Below are 22,524 nucleotides of genomic sequence, written 5' to 3'. Positions count from 1 at the left end.
CGGTCACTACGGATATTTCTTGGATTACCAAATAGTGAACTGTGTGTGAACATTATTCCAACTCTGAACTTTTATAAGGTGGATCGCCATCTACGGACAACTAATTCGGTGTCTACATATTGGATTACCAATACGAGTGAACTTTCATTTTATTTCTATGTAATGTGCCACATATGTTTGATATATGAGAAAGAAATACAATACAAGAGAAAAACAAATTCCACATGAATTCTTCGTTTTGTGTCCTGCAATTTATATAATTACCAACGGTCCGAACTGAACTTGAAAACAACACACATTTTCTTTATTAAAGTTATATAATGCCACAGTAAACAGGTCTAATTATTTTGCTCATGAAAAGTATATATATAGTATGTTTTCATAATGTGCAGGAAATGCTGTATATTACTACTATAAAGGGTACAATTATCTCCCTACTATCCAATGCACAAATATGTCTTTATGATGTGTGATTCTCCTAACATCACTCAACTAAAATCAAAACAAGAAATCCAATGTGAATTGAAAATTTGCCGTTTTATTACCACAAAACGACTTGAATAAAATATATAAAACATATATTGCATAACAATGACCCATAACAACAAAAGGTCATTAAACAAAGAAAACCATTCACAAAATATGCAGGTGGGGCGCAAACTTTACGCCTTGCAATCCCACCAAATACATACATTAAAAAGTGGTGCAAAACCACAGAAGAACAGACTTCAAATACATACATGTACATTAAAAAGTGGTGCAAAAACACAGAAGACCAGATGTAAATTGATAGAAATTGGCACCAAAAGCCCAGAAATTTGTATTAACACCAAAATAAAAAAATTGTATTAACACCAAAATAAAATTCTTGGAAGGCGCTTAAGGGGATGGAGGTGGGTAAAACATGAAAAGGGGAATCTTACCTATGGCCTCTGCGCTGATATCTGAAGTGACGCTAACCGCAGTCACGTGATCGGAATTCATGCGCTCAAACGGTAAAGAGGCTAGATCCCTTACAGAGTACCAAAGGAAACAAATCCCTCCGCGAAGAAAATAGTGTAATATAAACATGTAAAATACAACATTACATATGTAATTCACATCATAAATGTAATTAAATTGACTTAGTATTTAATTATGATTTTATGATGTGTGATTCTCCTAACATCACTCAACTGAAATCAAAACAAGAAATCCAATGTGAATTGAAAATTGGCCGTTTTATTACCACAAAACGACTTGAATAAAATATATAAAACATATATAACATAACAACAAAAGGTCATTAAACAAAGAAAACCATTCACAAAATACGCAGGTGGGGTGCAAACTTTACGCCACTTGGCGGAGGAAGTTCGCATGGACACTTGAGAAACATTACTGTGTCCAAGCCACAAACTCCGCCAAACCCCACCAAAGGAATTGAGTGATGTAAGCATGAAAACAAAAAAGAGTAAAAATTGTAGCTTTTAACCAAGCTAAAATATATAAGATACAGTAAATGAGTGAATCATACGATTTTATTAGTTTAGAACATATATATGCCCCTATGCCATAGTCCAACCACAAGTGTGTTCAGGGCATATATTCAGTGTAGGTGCCTATTGCTCAGAGCCATTTATCGCTATACTGTTCAGGGCACAAATGTGTTCCTTCTGCGTTGGATACGAATACCTTCCTACTGGTCAAGAGAAAATACATATTTACAGGATTCAGAGCGAATGGTCTTATACCAGACACACACAGACAAGCTCCTTATGCCTTTGCTTTAGTCAATGCATAAGTATTCATGATGTTCTATGTCATTTCTACACATACCATTCCCGGAGCTCTATGTAGACAGTTAATCCACAGTGTGTCCCTGTTGACACCACCAGTGAGCTGCTACTGGCCACTGAATACTTTACGTACATTCAAACTCACATTTTAAGACATTGCTACAAAGCTAACTGGGTCGACATTGTACATAACTTTTGTGCAATTAAAACTGTTTACATTTTCATCTTTGTCGTCATTTTGCTCGCTTGCAGAGCTTTGACATCGGCTTCTAACATTACAGTAGTCCAGAATGTCAATTGCACTTTGATCAAAGACGGTTTCACAAAGATCAGAAATCCGAACGGCAGCAGCCATATTCTCTGAATAACGCCGACATGACGTCTCGAAAACCTGAAGGGCCAGTGTTGTATTGCCCAGAAGTTGGTGACAAATCCCGATCATATTGTGTATTATAGGACATTCAGTTCCCTGATCAACAGTTTGTAATTCTAATAGCTCGGCCAAGTAAGCTCGAGAAATGTAAATTTCACCGAGTCTGTAACTAGATAGCACCAGCAAGAATAAAGCATACGGCAGGGATGAAAGTTCAACTCCATGGTTGTGAATTACTTTAAGCTCAAGTTCCTGTGGATAAAATGCCTTTTCGAAAGTTCAATATTATATGTATATTGGTACAAGTTTGTTTTTTGTAGTTTTGTATACCCTTTGACTACTATGTCTATATAACGCGTATAACATAAAGACAGCAGTCGTTCTGCTGCTTCAAGAGCTTTGTTGTAACATCCAGTATTGTAGTAAAAATTTGGCCAGTGTTGACTGTCCTCGACAGACGTCTGTGGCGGATGCTATTTGTAGCATGCGTCTATGCTTCCTGAACTGGCTATATTGGAATCTGTTAGAGCGCAAACACATGTGGTTACAATCAGATACATGTATATGCCTTATAGATGTTTTAATTAGAAAAGACATCAAGAAAGCCAATTCTACATAAAGATTTGTATCATGCAATGAATATTAAATGACTGTTGTTATGTTTTGAATGACGTTATTGATATCATGAACAAATTAGCTACACATTTTTTGGTGAACATAAGAATCTAGATGGTATTCAACCACAAGGGCGTGACGATTGTCATCTGTCGGACAATATAATGTGCCCCCAAGACTTGGACAGAGACTTAGACATGTCAATCCCATACGTTGGTATCTACTTAGCACAAAAAGCAGCTTTCGCCTACTTCTACCAAAAACCTTTGAAAGGAACATGTTGTTTGTGAGAATGAAATAATTAGGAAAATATACAGTATTTACAAATTCAATGAGAATGGTGAAGCAAAAACGAAAACAATTGAGTACATTTTCATCTACCCACATAGAACTTTCGCAATGTTCTATTGCATGAAATACAATTATTTTCATGAAGTAAGAACAGAGAGAGTCTTTAATGCTTGTGTCTCGTTCAATTACCTGTTTGAGGAAAGTTTTCAGTAAAGCATACGTTTTAAACTGAACGTGATTGAATGACATCACAAGACACTTTTCAGCTTTCGCGAACGAAATCCGCCACTGCATTCCAAACAGATCTGAATGTTTGTCACCTATCGCTACAAAGTGGCAATCGCCTTGAATGATACGGTTGACCAGATGTTCTGGCCATATAGAATACTTGGTTCGAGATCTGAAGTCACTCAGGTCATCCGGCCACGACAGGCAATGGAAAGAAAACGCGAAATCCGTCTCATGACGTTTTGAACAAGAACAAATTCGCATTGAACAAGGCCCATGTAGGCGAGCTCCAGAAAACATCGTGTTGCTTACGAGTACAACACTTGAAAGATAACAAGAATTTCGGAAATGTACATGTGCATTTGTAATGTCCCGTTGCTCATTCAGTCGAAGATGCAGAGGTTTGAGTAATGTAAACCCGGGTCTACAGTCGGCCTTGTCCATTACAAAAACTGTTTTATCTCCGTCTGGAAACCTTTCATGTTCTTGAATTACTATCGAGTTTTGGAATACTAACATTAGATCAGTATCGGAAGTATCAAAGTTGAATTCTTCTGCGTTTGAACCGGTTGGAAAAATTTCCAGCTGGTGATTGCGAGATCCATATACTAAATAGTGCATTAAACGACGAATATTGACTGTTTCTGCTGGGCCCACTGCTTCCATATGGTCTAGGTGTCGAGACATTCGCTTGGATGATTCTCTTTGGTCTGTGAATTCCATATTAAACATTTCGATATATAAATGGTCCTGATGTAATAGTAAATGGTCTGAAATATAATTATATAAAGTTTAACACAATGTTGTTAACATGAGTATTGTTTAAATTTCTACACAGTATACGTAGCTTTATCTAGACAAGCAGCCATAATCTTCTACAAATGATGATATGTATCATAGTGGTCTTCACTGTAACTTTAAATAAGTTTTCTTACGTTGATGAAATATAATAATAAGGTTTACACTATGCCGTTACGATGTTTTCAAGCAAAATATGTTACACCCCAACATTTATTTTGTAAAACAAATTTTGTAGTCACGGTACACTATAATGGATGATAAACTTTTTTTAGATACTTAGATGTTAACAAGAGGTCCATGGGCCTTAATGGTCACCTGATATTTGAAACAAATTAGTTAAATAATTTACTAGCCAACTGATTTTTTTTGTTCACAAAAAAGGAACACACATGTACATCTAATAAGTCTACATACAAAATTTCATTAAGCTCGGTGCAAATTTTCTCAAGTTATCATGTTCACAAAATTCAATAATTATAATTGCAAAGGGAAATAACTTCGGATTCAGGTCGCTTTTCTGACATGTCCGAGATCTTTCCAATTTTAGTCTAAATACAAAGTTTTATGAAGCTGAATGCATATTCATTCAAGTTATTGTGCTCACAAGGTCCAATAATTATTATTAGTGCAAAGGGCAATAACTCCGTAAATATCGTCGAAGCAAGCTGATTTTCGAAATTGTCCGCGATATTTCTAATGTTAGTCTACATACAAAATTTCATTAAGCTCGGTTTATATTTACTCATTTTATCATGTTCACAAGGTTCAATAATTATGATTACAAAGGCAATAACTCCGTATGTTACAATCGAATCAGGTCGATTTTCGAACTCGTCCAAGATAAATACAATGTTAGTCTAAATACAAAGTTTCGTAAAGCTCGGTTTATTCTTATTAAAGTGAATAGTCGGGCAAAGAAAACCAGTCTAAATGCGTTCATTGGCCTTCCAAAAGTTGTCACATATTAATACGACGGTCAAGTTCTGCTTAGTTTCCCAGTTCTGACCATTAAAGTAAAGAAAAGTTGAAAGCATCGAAAGCGAGGCTGTGTGGAAATGTAACCACGGACATAGTGAGCCGGGAGGACGTTTTAGAATTCCCATACTTTAAATTAATTTCTTCGTACGCAGACAGATTTTGATGAGAGATTTTATTTTTCCATTTCATAAGAAATTATACTGGATACATTCACACCATTTTTACCGACTTTAGCCATTCTTGCCCGACTGTTCACTTTAAAGTTATCGTGGTTACAAGGTCCAATAGTTATTATTAGTGCAAAGGGCAATAACTCCGTAAATTTCGTCGAATCAAGCTGATTTTCGAACTCTTCTGAGATCGTTCCAATGTTAGTATACATATAAAGTTTCATTAGGCTCGGTTTATATTTACACTAAAGTACTAAAGTTGTCGCGTTCACAAGGAAATGTTAACGAACGTCACACGACGCACGACGCCGGACAAAAACTATCGCAAGAGGTCACCATGACCTATGGCCAGGTGACCTAATAAAATAGTAATACCAAATTCACAGAATTATGTAGATTTAATACTCCTTCAATTTTGATTCTGACGGTAGGTAGTTATCTCTGTATTGGCCACCATTAATCGGCGCTCTTTTGCATGCTATAGAACAACATCTTAACAGATAAATATTTTAACGTCCTACCTTAGCAAAGACTTATGATATTGTCAAACTACAAGGTTGTCACTTCAGATAGAGTTGAGGAAGTTGTGTTACTTGGGGTATCCTTTATGGAGCATATGCTGTGGTAGTTTCCTCGCATTACACACATGTGCACGGTCTCTTTTGGAGGTCGTCTCTTCCAACATTACAATAACATGTTAGTGTCACCTAATATAGGCATACTGCTATGAAGTATTCGTAGAAATCGAAAACTTATCTCCCATTTTATTATCTACGAAAAACATTGTAAATACTGTATCATTAAAGGGTCGTAGTAATATAATTTTCGATATAAATGCGAATGTAGATCCGGAATTTAAGTACATGCACTTAAAAGAGGAAACAAATGAAAAGCTTGTGATTTGTTATACTTCATACACTCCAAAAGAGACCGTGCAAATGACACGTACTTTTTACTGCATAAAAAAAACATTGAAATTACCCGAATGGGTAAAATTGTTGTTCTTTATTTTTATAATGTCACCTGAGACGAAGAATAAGTGACCTATTCTAATCGCCTTTTGTCCGTCGTCGAGTGTCCAACTTCTCCAAAATTGCTGAAGCAAATTCAATGAAATTATGCACAAACCTTCCAATACCTAAGACCAATCGAAATTGTGAATTATATGGCCCAATCCCCTAAGTGGCTGAGGGAGGTGGCAAAAGTGGTAAAATTAACTACAATTTCATAAATCTTCTGAAAATCCGAAAATGGTAGAATCAAATACTCTTCATAGATGGAAAGATCTTAAGGTCCTTTACAGAACTTATGGATTATATGACCATGGGGTCTCACGTTTTCCCTTGGGATGGGGTCAACTTTACTATAGTTTATATAGGGAAAACACATTCTGAGCATCATTTGGTAATTTGTGATAGGCATGCCTCTTGGGCCATTTGTTATGTTATGAGATAACAAAGAAGAGTTAGTCATTTCCATTTTGTGATCCATTGTTACGTCATATCAATAGTAAGGGACGGGGCACATAATTAGATATGTATTATCGTATCCTATATACATTGTACACCATAGTTTTTGAAATTATGGAATTGATGGTTAGCATCTTACAATACATGTAAGGTTTATTTAAGACATTATATAAATGCTGTTTTACCCAAGGCAATACAGAAGATTATAATCGTCAACAACCCAATGAAGTGTCTGGGAAAGTGGTTCGATGCTAGCCTAAATGACTCTAACAACATCAGGAGGCTGCAAGGACAGGTGAAAGAAGGACTAAGAGCAATCGACAAGACCGGACTTCCAGGGAAATTCAAGGCGTGGCTCTTCCAGTACGGACTTCTACCACTCTGACGTGGCCGCTCACATTGTATGAGGTTACCACAACGACAGTAAAGGCACTGGAAAGAACCATCAGCAAGTTCCTGCGAAGATGGCTCGGAGTACCCCCAAGCTTCACGAGCGTTGGCATGTACAGCTCGCGATCGTCAGCCAAACTACAGCTCCCAATTTCATTACTGGTTGAGGAGTTCAAGGTGGCTAAGGCAAGACAGGTGATGACTGTGAGGGACTCAAAAGACTCGCGGGCATAGAGACGAGAACGTGGAGGAAAATGGTCTGCAAGCAACGCGGTAGAAGCAGCTGAGAGCCGCCTGAGACACCAAGACATCGTTGGTACAACGTGCGTAGTACGCCAGGGACTGGGTACAAGTCATGTGCAGCGCTGGGGGACTTCAGATAAAGCCGGCGAGAGGAAAATGGTACAGGACAACATCAGGAAAATGGAGGAGGAAATCAGGAAGTCCAAAGTGGTGGAGATGGGAGCCCAGGGAGCATGGACGAGGTGGGGAACTACAGACAGAAGACTGTCTTGGTCGGACATCTTGCGCATGGAACCTTGCCGAATCCAGTTCCTGCTGAGGTCAATTTACGACCTGCTTCCCTCGCCCACTAACCTCCATAGATGGGGCTTGACTGAGACTCCAGACTGTCCATTGTGCAACCGACCAGGGAACCTTGCGCTTGTACTATCAGGATGCAATGTCGCCCTTACGCAAGGACGCTACAGATGGCGCCATGACAAGGTGCTAAGGGAACTGGCTGACATCCTGGAGAGGGAGAGGATTAAGAAGCGGAAGCCCGCTAAAGGTTGTACATTCATCAACTTTGTACGAGGCGGGTTGAGAGGACACACTTCTTCAACTGTTCACCAGGGGGGTATCCTTGACGGCGCACAGAACTGGGAGATGAGGGTCGATCTAGACAGGAGACTGGGATTCCCCGACATCATCCAGACCAATCTGCGTCCAGATATCCTCTTATGGTCAACTCAGGGAAAGAAGATGGTCATGGTGGAATTGACAGTTCCATGGGAAGAAAGATGTGAGGAGGCATTTGAGCGAAAGAAGGGAAGTATGAAGGGTGGAGGGTTTGGGTCTTCCCAGTGGAGATCGGATGCAGAGGATTTCCTGCACATTCAACATGGAGAATGTTTGCAGCACTGGGTGTGAAGGGCAGAGACAGGAGAGCAGCAGTGGACCGACTATCAAGAACAGCAGAGAAGTCGTCCAGCTGGCTGTGGTGGAGACGACAAGACATGAGCTGGAAGCTATCCACAGACGGGCAGTGATTTGGCCATCTTGAGGATGTTCCAGGTTAGGAGTCGAAACGTTCAGGGAGAGAGTTGGACCTGGCTGATGACGTCTGTGGATCTGCAATCCAAGGATTGTATTTAGGTAATATAATATAGTGACAAACATGCGAGCATATAATCACGCGGATCATGTCTCACAAGCGAAATTGTAAAATTACGTCCTTTACAAAAAATGATCCTAACGAAAATAAATTATCCACAGTACCATTAACAGTTGTTAAAACAATGCATTAACTCAAACAGCTCGCAGACTTCGTATAGATCATATATCATGGTGTCATGTTTCACGATTTTCAGAAAATGATTTTGATATATAAATACAATGTACACTTAAATTGTCTTACTGGTATTTCATTTCAGCGCAACATGCTTTCAAGTCAAATTCCATACTTTGCTGAAATACTGACAAATACATCCTCCAATTCTTTCTATTATACATCTTTTAATTGCATCACAAACATACCCATTTTCACTCACTCTTACAACACAATCTTTTGTTTGGTTAATTGGATTTATCGTCCAATTAACTGTTACGGCCAAACCAGAATTACACTGCAACACATCGCAAACAGGGGCGACAAACATATCTTCTCTTTGGGCTTCCTTGCTTTCGTCTTGTTTCAAACAGTTGTATGATTACAATATTCTTACTTGAATTGGTTTCCCAACAAAACAGTTTACTATTCAACACTTAGACAACCCGTATGAATCAAAGCTTGCATTATTACAAATATGATAAACTGGAAGAAATATGATACATATACGTACATGTATTAATGATTTTACACTTTGTGAACTTCGGCAACGTGTGTTTTATGCAATTTATTCTTAAAGTGATGAAGGCATTAAATAGAGAATTTAACATATTAAATTTATTAAACGAATTCAGTAATTTGATGTGCTACGATCCTTTTGGCGACCTTTGAATATAAATAGTTTGACGTGCCATATAGTTTAACATTTCACTGTTTTCATCCAGAGATTGCGGTCAAACAATACTGTAATGTTTCGGTAGGGTTATAATGAGTAGTTATAGGACTGAAGCGGTCGGTTGGTTGGATGTAAACGTCCTAGTATTAACAGATAGGGCTATAAGACGATCTCCAGTGTATTGCGTGTGCTGTGTGTGGTTTTGTGATTCTTTGTAATTGCTATCTCAATGAAGCATCCCACCCGGTCCCATTACTTAGTATAATGAGAACGGCTAAGCAGTCGTCCCCTCCTACAGCATTGAAGCGAGTCGATAGCAAATGGATCATAATAGGACGTAAATAACTCAACGAATTTGATAGAGTTTTGCTAACAGTATTTTGGATATATAGCAAGAGACCGGATTTGATGTGCCTCTGGGAAAATTGTTAAATTTAGGCTTTGATAACCCAATTCTGAACATAATTTGAAATCAGGTGGATGAAAATGTGAAACTAAAGGGATTCCCTTGGTTGTTGTTTTTAATTTCTTGAAATATATACGTGTAGTTCATAACTTTCAAGCAGATGTTCGATAGTGTATTACAAGGAAGCAGAGGAACTAGTCGTGGAAATTAATGTCTTCAAAACCTTTCTTGCAAAAGATAAAATGTTCAGAAAGTTGAAATATCAATTGACTTTGTGCGTCCAGCATGACCACACTAGTACTTCCGGCGACTGCAAAAACATCCGCAACGCTGAAGATGGTGGAGAGAAGTTCCAGGTATCTGTCAGATACTGAAGTCTCTTACTACTCTTGTTCAGATAGATTTCAAGCTAAATATGTTTGCTCTGTATGACAAATTTCTTCGACTGTTTCAGAGAGGATCCATTAGTATACATCTTTCACCCAGAAATGATGGATATTTTGAGATTTTTCATGCTCAGATTTTAAAGGGACAAGTGGCTGATGTTCTAAAGACGAGAATAAAATAAAAGAATTCAACACTGTGGATTCTGCGAACAGCGAAGTAATTTTAATGTTGGACGAAGGACACAGAATTTGCTGGACAAGAATACAGACCATACAAAAAATCAGGTTTTGGAGACGAGTATTCAAGTACCTGCAAAAGTTTGTTTACTGGATTATTTTAACGTCCTATTAACAGCCAGGGTCATGTAAGGACGGCCTCCCATGCATGCAGTGTGTAGCATGTGTGAAGTGCGAACTACGTGTTGGTATGCTCGTGTTGTGTTTTCTTGTACAGTGAAACTGTTGCCCTTTTTTATAATGCAATGCTCAAGGATATCTAAGAACCATGTTATCTGACCTTCTCTTAATTGTTCAAGATGTCTGGCCCTGCAGGTAGGGCGTAAGAATCGTACCTGACGCCCCTATTGCATGATAGTAAAAGGCGACTAAATTTAGGATATTATCTTTTTTATTCTTCCTAACTTAATTTATTCTTCCTAACGTCTTCCTTGACACCGCCTCACTTTTGGCCTTCTGTTGAGTGCTCGCCCCTGTGAGTAGGCTCTGGGTTCTGTCCTCTGGTCGAGATACACAAAAGTCTATAAAAGTGTTTTTTTCTGTCCTTGCTTAGTATCAGCATAAAGTAAGTAGGGCGACTGGTTCGCCCGTTGTCGCTATGTGACCCGGTAGCATGCTTCAGTGATACAGCACTATAGAAAGGGCAAGAGTTCCACCATACAAGAAGACACACCACGAACATGCGCAGTCTCCCAAAACACACACCTCGCACTACACACACCGCATACATTTTATAGTGCTATATTACTGAAGTATGCCACCGAAGATACAAGAGCCGTTTTCGTTTATCCGTAACAACCGGTTCGACCGTTTGTTAAAGTAAGTAAGGCCTGCGAGAGCTTTGTCAGAGCTCGCCTGAAATTTATGTAAAATCGCCAGAACCGTCTTTAATTCATAAATGAACAACTAGGTCCAACCAGACAAACCGTATAATCGAAAACGGCCCAGGCAACATATCCCACCCGGTCACACTATACTGACATGAAGAGTGTTACGTGCCGTCACGCTATATATATCGTTTCGGGGCACGCGTAAACAGGAGCAGAAACTAACACTTTTATAGACTTTGGTGTGTCTCGGCCAGGGGACAGAATCCGGAGCCAACCTCACGGGCGTGCTCAACTGAAGGCCAAACGTGAGGCGGTGTCAAAGTGGTTTAAAGGAGACGTAAGAAACATGAGTGTTAGAAAGAAAGAGAAAAGATAAAATCCTAAATTTACTCGCCTTTTACGATAATGCAATAGGGCAGCAGGTACAATTCTACTTGCAGGCGGCGTTTGGAAGCTCTTCTCTGAAGCAGGACATTCCTTCCAGTGCGTTCCAGTCGTAATTAACTCCCTTCTTCACGAGATCAAACTCCCCATAGGCAGACTGTCACACATCACCACACACGATCCGTCCTTTACCAGCTCCTGCGTACACCAAGAAAGGCGAATTTCACGCGCGCGGATTAATTTGTCTTGTAGTCCTTGAGTTGTAAAATGTTAGCAAACTAGATATCTTGACATCTTGTTAAAAAGAAGAGAAAAAACAAGATCCTAACTTTAGTCGCCTTTTATGCAATTTGGGCAGCAAGTATAAGTTTAACGCCCTCCCTGTTGGGCAGTAGTAGGATGCCTGGCTTGCATGTTTAAATGGCCCTGTCTGTTAATAGGACGTTGATCTAATAACCAAATCAAGCGTCCCACTATATTTGTTCTATGCGCTTCTTAAGTTGTTCACATTATCTTGACAACAGGCGAATAATGCGTCCCACTCTATTTGTTGCTAATCATATTTATAGATTGAGTGTGTTTTGGCCATAACCCAAACTCTTCCTCACAAGGGCGAACGCTTAACTACAGACCAAATGAGGCCATGTCAAGGGAGAAGATACCAAATTTAGTCGCTTTCACGAATTAAATACATGAGACAGCATGCAAAATTTCTTGATTATCATGCCCAGCGTTAGTAAGAAGTATTTTATTGATAAGGACAGAAACATAGGTTTTCTAATATTTGAAGGCACAGAGACGTTCCTTTGACCCAGAATTAAAAAAAATGTGCACCTATGTAATTTCGCAGGTGTTAAATGGTATTTTAATTCCTCTTTTTTATTTGGTCAATCACATGCTAGCTTGATATATTTAGTAGATGGCATGAATATCGCTTTTTTAAAATTTGCAACAAGTTGATGAAGAGCCTTTAATATGGTGGTAGTGGTTGATGAGAAGTTTTTCGTGCTATTTTCGATATGTTGATATAAAATATTGCACACACATTTCAACTTGTTTTCGTCAGTTTTTTAATTGAATTACTTTTTTCATATAATGAAGGTGATAATACAAGAGATGCAACAATGATGACGTTATGATCACATATATAATATAAACATATTAACACATAACCTTGGTACATATTAACACATAACCTTGGTACATATTAACACATAACCATGTTACCAGTTAACCACACGTCACATCTGATAATCACACATGTACCCATTGTCATAATTCGCATACACCGTTCTGAAGCAACATCACGTACATGTACACTCCTCTTGATACAAATTGTTATAAGAGACAAAGAATTTATCCCTTAACTGTCATAATCTAAGATAATAATCATTAATATAATTTTTATTCAATCTCAGTCACTTGATTGAACAAAATCATTTGCCGGTTAGTTGTTATCAATGAGGTAAAAAATACTTTGGAACATTCATTTGACTGGACTAAACGGAGTTCAGATTATGCTCTTTTGTTCTCCTTTGCCAAAATAATAGTGTATTTTCTGATAACAGCTTCCTTATATGATTAGATAATATATCTACAATATCTACATCCACCAATGAAAGTAACAAACATTGTACATTTGTTTCTCTATGAAAAACAGGAGCAGACGATTTAGTATTTTTCCTCAGTTACAAAAGTTACTTACTTCACACCATTACCACCATTGAAAAGTTTGAGTTTCCAATTTTACTTCAAGATAAAAATATTAAAAATAATTGCATCCCGAAAAAATTCCGTAGCACTATTTCCGATATGGAATGAAGTAATGATTGCTCTTGCACCAAAAGCAAAATAAATGATATTATTAAACCCCAATTATTGTCCAAATGATGAGTGTCATTTATACATTTATGTCGGAGGTGGAGCATCTTTTCAAATTTTCAAATTAACCGGTGTTCTGACATCTTTTAAGGGGACTTTTCATTATACTACACAGGCAATATGTCTTCAGTTCAATTAAAGTCAATTTCAGGTGAGATTTGTCAGGTCAAATTGATCTGAAATTGACCTGAAAAAATCTTAATGTAAAATTGACTTCAATTTTAGGTCAACTTCAGGTCAAGATTTTTTCAGGTCAAATTGACCTAAATACCAAATACATACCCAATAAACCAACGATGGCAATTATTTAGTAAACCATTGAAAAGCAGACTAAAGAACCATATTTTGGATCAATGTAAATATTCCTATGCTACAATGGACCAAACTCGCTTACTAAAATTAAAGTACATGTTGCCGTGATGTGATATCTTTACTGGGTGATGATCTCCATTCAGTTACATAAGGTAATGGTGGCACCAGATATATATTCTTTTTTTTCCAGACAATCTACACATTATTGGTATGTAAATACGACAATTACAAACAACACTAAACAGCCATGTGCCAATTGTTTCATCATATACCGGGTCTAATACAAAAATAAATATTCTCCAACTGTACAAATATAAAATAATACTCATAATCGTGATTGTTATACACAATTGTAAATGCATATAATGATGTTTACAAATATCTGACCAGGAATTGCTAAAACATGTAATAATTATGCTATATATTTCATCTTATGTTTTCACAATGTTCAGTGTCTTTAAGGTCGGTCGCCTTTGTGGTTTTTATAAATAACAAACAATTGCTGCTCACACATCTATGTCACACTGGACACACATCTTTAAAACACATACAGAAACCCATATATCCCCATATTCCCATTGTATTTGTCATGCCACCTTTCAATCTCAATTCTTCAAGTAAAACATTTAAACATTCAACGAAATCTCATGAACAGCATGCTTGAAATTTGCGTAGAATCTTTTTGCAATGGTCAACGTATTGCAGCAAATCAATAGCATGAGCATCACAAAATAATACTGAATCCCTTTTCCATTACGAAGATAACACATTCTAATCAAATTTCGAAAACTCATGGTAACATACTATATGATTCGAAAAAAACACATCATTAACTTAATTTGATTTTCGTGGTTGTACTGACAGTATGTATATATAAATATCAATGTTTTTTTCTAAACCAATTAACATATTTTTGATTGGATCACATTTCTGTCTGGGCGGAGCAATGACCATCTGATTCCCAATCTGCACTAGACACAAATTATGAACACATATGGTTTTATATATGTATATCAATCACAAAGATATTTTCTGGACACATACAATCTCTTGTAATTTCAAAAGAAGTATTACACAGGGATTTATTTGAAGGTTTAATGTTCGCTAGACAAGCAAGATACCTTTCAGCACTGCCTAAACGTTGCACCAGAAAATTTCTCATTGAAGAAAAAGCAATGTTCATTTCTTGGCATTACGATAAGAAACCATTAACAATGACCGTAATAATGAAAGTTGGTCTTTGTCATTTCATGAGAAACCGCACAGATAAACACTAGTATGGATGGACTATGATACAACTGGTTAATGTTGTAAGATCACCATGGCACAACCGGGTAAATACTGGTACTGTAGAATCACCAGAGTACATCCGAGAGTACTTGGACTGTCATTGTAGGACCAACATTGCACATCCCGAAAAACGGTGGTATTGCAGTAATCCAACATATTGTTTTTTAGCAAACTTCTGTCAATCAATAACCCATGCTCATTCTTCCATCATGGAATAGTTTTGAGTATTTTGCCACATCGTCTTCTGCTGCTTTGCCTAATTTTCATTACAGAAATGACGACGTGCAACCCAATGCTGGTAGGTACAGCTATTGAAGCTGACATCACCATCACAGTGATGAGTGTGTTTGGTCTAGATTCAATATGGATATGGTCATGATTTGGGTTTACATGATAAACAACATTTACGTCCATAGAAATGATGGTTACATATATCATGTTTTGGTACTAGATGGCACCACTGGAACTGGTCTATACACAATGGATCTGAAATAAACAAGCACAATAAGTATTAAGACTCTGTGTAGAGACATAAATGAAAACGAAATGAAAACTGCACACTTTGCTAAATTCAATGATGACCATCATCACTCATTCTTTTCTTCTTTCTGTCATCCTGCCATCATTTCCTACATTTTCTATTTGTTATAAAGTACCAATTTTTATCTTTTAACAGAAGCATGATTTGCAGTGGTGGTGCAGTATTGTTTTACAAAATATTGAATCATACCTCCTGAGGAGTATAAGGAGTGATGGACAATAGGAATAAATGAGAGGTAATCCCTGATCAGAGCTCAATATGATATTTTACAGATGACTTTTCTTACCAGGTGTTGGACAGGTTTTGGTCTGACATCTGCGTCTGGACAATGGTTTGGTGCTGGCTGGACATCCTGATGCCAGGCCTTGAGTCTTTCTATCCATACAGTGGACCAGGCGTGTCTGGATCCCGGCGCCACATGTCATTGAGCACTGTGACCATGGTGATGAGAACCAAAATGGAGGAGGTTCCACCACTGGACACGCTGGGAGCTGGCATTCTTCCTCTAGTGGAATGTTTGGTTGAACGAGATCACGACATTTTGCAATGCTATCCATCTTCCAGCCTCTGCCATTTTTCTGTTTCCCACACTTTAGCTTCCTTATGCGAACCCCAGTATCACAGGTTGATGTACACTGCAAGAGGAACCAATTGAATCTTGAGTTTACATATGCATGTTATTTTATATTTTTGTTATGAACTATAAATGCAGCCAAGCTGACTCCAATCTCATTGATACATGTTCTCTGGCTGAAATGACTTGTGGTTCTTATTGCAACCTAACCTCTCATTTAATCTTATGAATATAAACGATCAACAAAGGCTACAAAATTTGAGCTCATATTATTTCCATCTTTTCCAAAATAACCTCCTACCATCTCTATTGCTCTTGATAATGCCCAAGTTTTGGCCTTGATTTTGTGTGTTTGCCCCAGTGAGAAAGGCTCTATGTTATATTCCCTGGCCGAGATGTACCACAGCCTATAAAAGAGGACATTTCTACTCCTGCATGGCACGCAGTATAAAGAAAGTAGATGCTAACAGGTCACAACAACCAACCAACAAAATGAATATAAAGCTAGAATGAACCAAGCACTTCATTGAAAAATCTTATCTTTTTTTCTTTCTTTTTGCTTGTTCAGGAAATCTATTAACAAATGTAATGTTTTGCTGATATTATCTAATTAATTAAGTTATATTTTTCGTAAGAGCCGTACCTCTGCCCAGGACGATACCACCCATTGGTAGGTGATAACAGGTGGACATTTGGCCACCTGACATTTCTTTGTGGTAGTCACAGCTAGTTGGTGTTGACACATAGTGTCTGGAAGATTTATTGGACCGCGACTGGTACGGCTGCGACATGTCACTTCTCGGGTTTTTGTACCAGGGCCACAGGTTGTTGAGCACTGCCAAAACATAATGGTCATAAATGTTAAACAAATTGGGTCATTGTATTAAATATACTCAATTTCAAAATTTTTTCATTTCAATATACTTTTTTAAAACCTTTATTATGTTCCTGAACTCAACATCCTTAAACATGTTAAACCATCTAGCCTTCTTTCATGCAAACTTTTATATAAATATTTTATATTTCAAAAGATATTTACACTTTACATTTGCATGATATAACATAAAAGAGCAATAACTCTTAAAGTTATCTGAATGACTATTTACCTCAGACCATTTTTTCATGTGCCAAGCAGGTGGGCACTCTTGTGTGTTACAGGCAATCTTTTTGGCTGGTCGGAGGTTTTTGTCACAGCGACGTTTACTGACTCTACGATCCTCTTTCTGGGAGGTTTTCTGTCGACAGAACACTCTGCGCTTTTGCTTCCCTCCCCCACAGGTTTTTGTACAGTCACCCCAGGGTTCAGTAAACCATCTGTATTTAAGTCAGAAATTGACAATTGTGATTCAGGTGTACACTATTTAACTTGAGAGAACTATATGTGCAGTTTTCTGTTTCCCATTAAGAATGTATAAAAAAGACTGATTTCTGACCTCACATAACTTCTTTGAATTTAAAATCTTTGTAATAAATCATTTTTTCTCTAAACTCTGACCTTCTTTATTTTGATATGAAAGTATTTTCTAAACGTTTCCATGACCATGACACTTTCTGTTGACGTCACCATGACACCCCTCATAACATACCTTGGAGTACATGGCATGACATTACATGAAGACACGCCTGTTTGTGGCCTTGACCTTGGATCACAGAGCCGAGGGTTGACTTCCTCCCCATCCTCACGAGAGCAGTGAGCAGTAGAGGTTTGGACACCACCAGCACACTGTTCACTACAATGGGTTAGTTTTACGCTCCATGTATGGTTATGGGGGACTGCAAATACTGTCGGTAAAACTTTAGGCATAGCATACTGGTACGATATTCCTGGATTCACACCCTGAGACAGTAACTGTAATAACAAAGTTTTTCACAACACATTTAGTCAATGTTCCATTTTCTTTTTCCCAATATTGAGAACGTTTACTTAATATTTTCACCATAAAGCATTCAGCATTAAAATAATATACAATTTTTTTCACAAAACATACTGATATTCTATAGGGAAAACTTGCAAATTTTATGATAATGAATTGTTGCCAGATGCTCTCTCAGCGGTAATGCACAGTTTGGTTAGAAATTTTAACTTTTTTTCTGTAGTTTGTCCAACTTTAAATTCCTAGTGATAAAGAGAAATAAGAAGAAAACAAGTTACCTCTAGGACAATATCTTCTGTTAAAGGACCATCTGACTCGAGTCTCTCTGGCTCCCTATAGCTTCGTTTGTATATAAACCTGGCCCCTCCAACAGTGTAAGATCCCTCTGTGCTCAAATGCCAATCCCCATTGAGGTAGTATTTACCAAAAATATTGCGAAGTGCGAGGTAGTTTGTAGAGAGAGACGTTTCACGTAGGACAATGCTACGAGCACCTTTTGGTATAACAACGATAGGAAAATAACCTGTAAAAACAAAAAACAAAAGAGTAAATGATATTTTTTAAATTTCTTATTAATTTTCAGAAATATTTAAAGAAAAATAAATAAATTAAAAACAAAAATTAAATTTCATCCAGTTCAGACAGAAAAAACCCCAATTCACTTACGATTTCTTTCTGGCTGGCTTTCATAGATGCCTTCAAACACATTACATGTAGAGTTATCTCCCATGCACACTCCACAGATGTCTTTCTTTGCCGGGGATCCAACCACAAGATCACATCCAACAGTCTACAATATCAGATGTACCATGTCTTAAAGTCAAATAATGTAATATTCATGTATACAGTTTACCAAACACTGCTTGAGATTCAAATTCTTTTTATATTTAATCATATCATGTCCTACAAAAGATGTTAAAATCAATTTTTTTTTTTTTGAATTATCAATGTGAATACAATAACTTTGTATTAGAGCATGGATCTTTTTCTTGTTATGGATATGTGTTAATAATCCATATCCCCTATGTACTTACACGACACTCTCCTTGGACACAGATATTATTAGAGTAGTCGTTACACCGCGTTCCATCCACCACCTGTTTGGCCAGGGCGTAGAAAAAGTTGTAACCATTGGCCTGACAGTACAGCTTACACTGGTCCTCAACTAAAACAAACATGTTACAGGTATTGGAATTTATTTACTGAGGAAATTAAATCTTTTCTTAAACAAGAGGCCCATGGGCCTTAACGGTCACCAATTATAATTATCATTGCAAAGGGCAATAACTCCATCAGTTAGGATGGAAAAAGAACTTTTTCATTCTTGTTTTATGTTTTGCTAATTTTCGTAAATATTTACACAACTTATCATGTTTACAACGAAGATCCAATAACAAGAGGCCCAGAGGGCCTGTATCGCTCACCTGGTTTTTTGTTAGTAATTATCACAAGACTCTGACAATTAGAAAAATAAGCAAAATTGACTCCCAAAGTTTAATTTTGAATCACAACCATACAATGATGCTATTGATACCATACAAATATGCTATCAAATACATAGGTTCAGAGACAAAGTAATTTATATGAAAGTAGTAGCCTAATTGACCTTTTTGACCTCGCATCTATTGCCGTCCAGGCCCCGGGGGTCAGCCCTATCATTTGTAAAATTTCAAATCCCAACCCTATAAGGATGCTACCATTGCATTATAAGTGCTCTTCCATTCTTAGTTGCAGAGAAGAAGTCGTTTATATGGAAATAGCTAAATTAACCCCTTTTGACCCCACCCTTCAGGCCCCCGGGGGGGCAGCCCCATCATTTGCAAAATTTTGAATCCAAACCCTATAAGGATGTAACCATTGCATTATGAGCGTAATCCCATGTTAAGTTGCAGAGAAAAAAGTCATTTATATGGAAATTTACCACTTTTGACCCCGCCCCTCAGGCCCCCGGGGGTCAGCCCTATCATTTGCACAATTTGGAATCCCCACCCTATAAGGATGCTACCATTGCATTATGGGTGCTATACCATGCTTAGTTGCAGAGAAGAAGTCATTTATATGGAAATAGCCAAATTGACCCCTTTAGACCCCGCCCCTCAGGCCCACGGGGGGTCAGCCCTATCAGCCCTATCATTTGCACAATTTTGAATCCCCACACTATAAGGATGCTACCATTGTATTATGGGTGCTATACCACGCTTAGTTGCAGAGAAGAAGTCATTTATATAAAAAAAGCCAAATTGACAATTGACCCTTTTGACCCCGCCCCTCAAGCCCCCGGGGTGGTCAGCCTTATCGTTTGCACAATTTTGAATCCCCACCCTATAAGGATGCTACCATTGCATTATGGGTGCTATACCATGCTTAGTTTCAGAGAAGAAGTCGTTTATATGGAAATAGCCAAATTGGCCCCTTTTGACCCCGCCCCTCAGGCCCCCGGGGGGTCAGCCCCATCATTTGTGCAATTTTTAATCCCCACCCTATAAGGATGCTACCATTGCATTACGGGTGCTATCCCATGCTTGGTTTCAGAGAAGAAGTCGTTTATATGGAAATAGCCAAATTGACCCCTTTTGGCCCCGCCCCTCAGGCCCTGGGGGATCAGCCCAATCATTTGTACAATTTTCAGTTAGTAGCCCATAAGGATGCTACCAGTCAAATTTTGTTGAAATCCGACCAGCGGTTATGGAGAAGAAGTCGATTGTTCACGAACGCCAGACGCCGGACGCTGCGGTATCCCATAAGCTCACCTCAGTCCTTCGGACCAGGTGAGCTAATAATCATTATTGCAAAGGGCAATAACTCCCTAAGTTACGATTGATTCAAGCTGATTTTCAAACTCTTTTGAGATCTTTCCAATGTTAGTCTACATACAAAGCTTCATTAAGCTAGGTTCATATTTACTTAAGTCATTGTGTTCACAAGGTTCAAAAATAATTATAAGTGCAAAAGGCAATAACTCCGTAACTTACAGTCAAATCAAGCTGATTTTCAAAATCTTCCAAGATCATTCAAATCTTAGTCTACATACAAAGTTTCATCGATCTCGGTATATTTTTACTCAAGTTATCATGTTCACAAGGAAATGTTAATGAACGATAGACGACGCACGACAACGGACAAAAGATGATTACAATAGGTCACCATGACCTATGGTCAGGTGACCTAAAAACAAGATTTGAAAATAAATTCACTTGTATTTTCATAATATTAGATAAACCCTACAGCAGAAATAGAGAATTTACAGTTCAGTTATCCTTAACAAAACGTCTCCATCTTTACCGAATAAAAGCAAAGCGTATTTGTCATTTCACTCACCATCAAAGATGCGTTTGTATGGTTTCCATTTATAATGCCATCCACGGAAGGCTTTGTCATCGAATCCCTCACACTGTACGCTACGGAAGTCTACACTGTTCTCTCCGCAATCCTGAAAAAGATACATTTATTATTGTTCAAATTGATTGATAAGTCTGTTTTTAATATATTGATCATTAGAAGTTTCCTTTTACTAAGTAGATTGTGTGTTACAAAAACAAAAACATAACATTTGGTGAAATATTGTTGGAAAGAAAAACTACATTTTACATTTCTTACACAGACAGGTATTCCATCAGTGCATATTAAAGAGTACTCTACCCTTTCGAGTAAGTATTGATTGTGACATCATCTTGTCAGAGAAAACAATGTAAATATGTAAAGACAGAATATAAGTGGTTACTGTAGTACCTGCCTGTAAATCTATACAGACAGGTATACAAATTGTTACTGTACCTACCTGTAAGTTACATAATTTACTCATGCTGTCATTCCCTCTACATGCTTCCCCACCATACTGTGGCCTGAAAATCAAAGTTTTCATTTAATATATCATATAATATTTGTATCCACAGCATATTAAATCACTTGAGTCCTTTCTTAATGTTGGCCTCCAGATGTTCAATAAGTCATGAATGCGAACACATTATCCATAGCTTCTAATGTTTTCAGATTTTTCATGAATTGTCTCCCTTTGTACATCATCCTAGCTTCTTAGTTCATACCAAATGGTTTGATATTGTAATTTTAATTTAGGCATGAAATCAAATGATAATTTAAGACAAGAATTATACATTGATGTTCTAGTATTCACATAGCTTTCAGAGGTCCTACAGTTGAGTTTTCATTAATTTGTCATTTTTTTTTTCATTTAAGAAACAAAGCTATTGTACTTACAAAGGATCATTGCACTGCCTCTTACGACTTTTTACCCCTCCACCACAAGTTCTGGAGCAAGCTGACCACTCAGACCAGGCTGACCACTGTCCATTCACAGGACGAGGACCTCTGACACCATAGGTCTCACATTGACCCTGTCTGCACCACTGAAACAGAAAAACGAACCTGATGACCTAGAGACAACAACACTTAATTTTGCAGTAAACCCCACCTAGTCAACATGTAAAATGGTCATTAATGGAAGTCTGTTAAAAACATCTTAATATTATTCAT

The 22,524-nt window shown here is 37.7% G+C and overlaps 3 protein-coding genes across 7 annotated transcripts in view; 1 reads left to right on the top strand and 2 right to left on the bottom strand.

Annotated features, from left to right (window-relative positions):
- Positions 1-558: 558 nt before the first annotated feature.
- On the bottom strand, positions 559-5,904 carry LOC138317005 (cyclic GMP-AMP synthase-like receptor 1). Its single transcript, XM_069258639.1, has 2 exons — positions 5,756-5,904; positions 559-4,055 (listed from the first exon to the last, which is right to left on the bottom strand). Exon 2 carries the CDS (start codon positions 4,015-4,017, stop codon positions 2,845-2,847), a length of 1,173 nt encoding a protein of 390 aa, XP_069114740.1. The 5' UTR covers positions 4,018-4,055; positions 5,756-5,904; the 3' UTR covers positions 559-2,844.
- A 1,588-nt stretch (positions 5,905-7,492) lies between these two features.
- LOC138316680 (uncharacterized) lies at positions 7,493-8,245 on the top strand. Its single transcript, XM_069258347.1, has one exon. The coding sequence runs from the start codon at positions 7,493-7,495 to the stop codon at positions 8,243-8,245; it is 753 nt and encodes a 250-aa protein (XP_069114448.1).
- Positions 8,246-12,614: 4,369 nt separating this feature from the next.
- Positions 12,615-22,524, bottom strand: part of LOC138315770 (A disintegrin and metalloproteinase with thrombospondin motifs 18-like) — an 82,114-nt gene continuing 72,204 nt past the window's right edge. For 4 of the 5 annotated variants that reach the window (XM_069257021.1, XM_069257022.1, XM_069257023.1 and 1 more), the window contains 11 exons: positions 22,249-22,397; positions 21,812-21,875; positions 21,352-21,463; positions 19,068-19,198; positions 18,700-18,823; positions 18,312-18,556; positions 17,746-18,008; positions 17,266-17,473; positions 16,803-16,994; positions 15,872-16,220; positions 12,615-15,530 (listed from right to left, as the gene is read on the bottom strand). In XM_069257021.1, coding sequence (XP_069113122.1) covers positions 15,418-15,530; positions 15,872-16,220; positions 16,803-16,994; positions 17,266-17,473; positions 17,746-18,008; positions 18,312-18,556; positions 18,700-18,823; positions 19,068-19,198; positions 21,352-21,463; positions 21,812-21,875; positions 22,249-22,397 — 1,950 coding nt within the window. In that variant the 3' untranslated portion in view covers positions 12,615-15,417. The remainder of the gene's footprint in view (positions 15,531-15,871; positions 16,221-16,802; positions 16,995-17,265; positions 17,474-17,745; positions 18,009-18,311; positions 18,557-18,699; positions 18,824-19,067; positions 19,199-21,351; positions 21,464-21,811; positions 21,876-22,248; positions 22,398-22,524) is intronic. The other variant, XR_011207523.1, reaches the window with a different exon arrangement.

The sequence above is a fragment of the Argopecten irradians genome, chromosome 2 (genome assembly GCF_041381155.1).
Source record: "Argopecten irradians isolate NY chromosome 2, Ai_NY, whole genome shotgun sequence".
Classification (NCBI taxonomy): domain Eukaryota; kingdom Metazoa; phylum Mollusca; class Bivalvia; order Pectinida; family Pectinidae; genus Argopecten; species Argopecten irradians.
This window is presented reverse-complemented; position numbering and strand designations above follow the sequence as displayed.

What these genes read in the sequence shown, in the direction of transcription:
- LOC138316680 (XM_069258347.1), top strand. Translation starts at nt 7,493, where the DNA reads ATGGTACAGGACAACATCAGGAAAATGGAGGAGGAAATCAGGAAGTCC.
- LOC138317005 (XM_069258639.1), bottom strand. Translation starts at nt 4,017, where the DNA reads ATGTTTAATATGGAATTCACAGACCAAAGAGAATCATCCAAGCGAATG.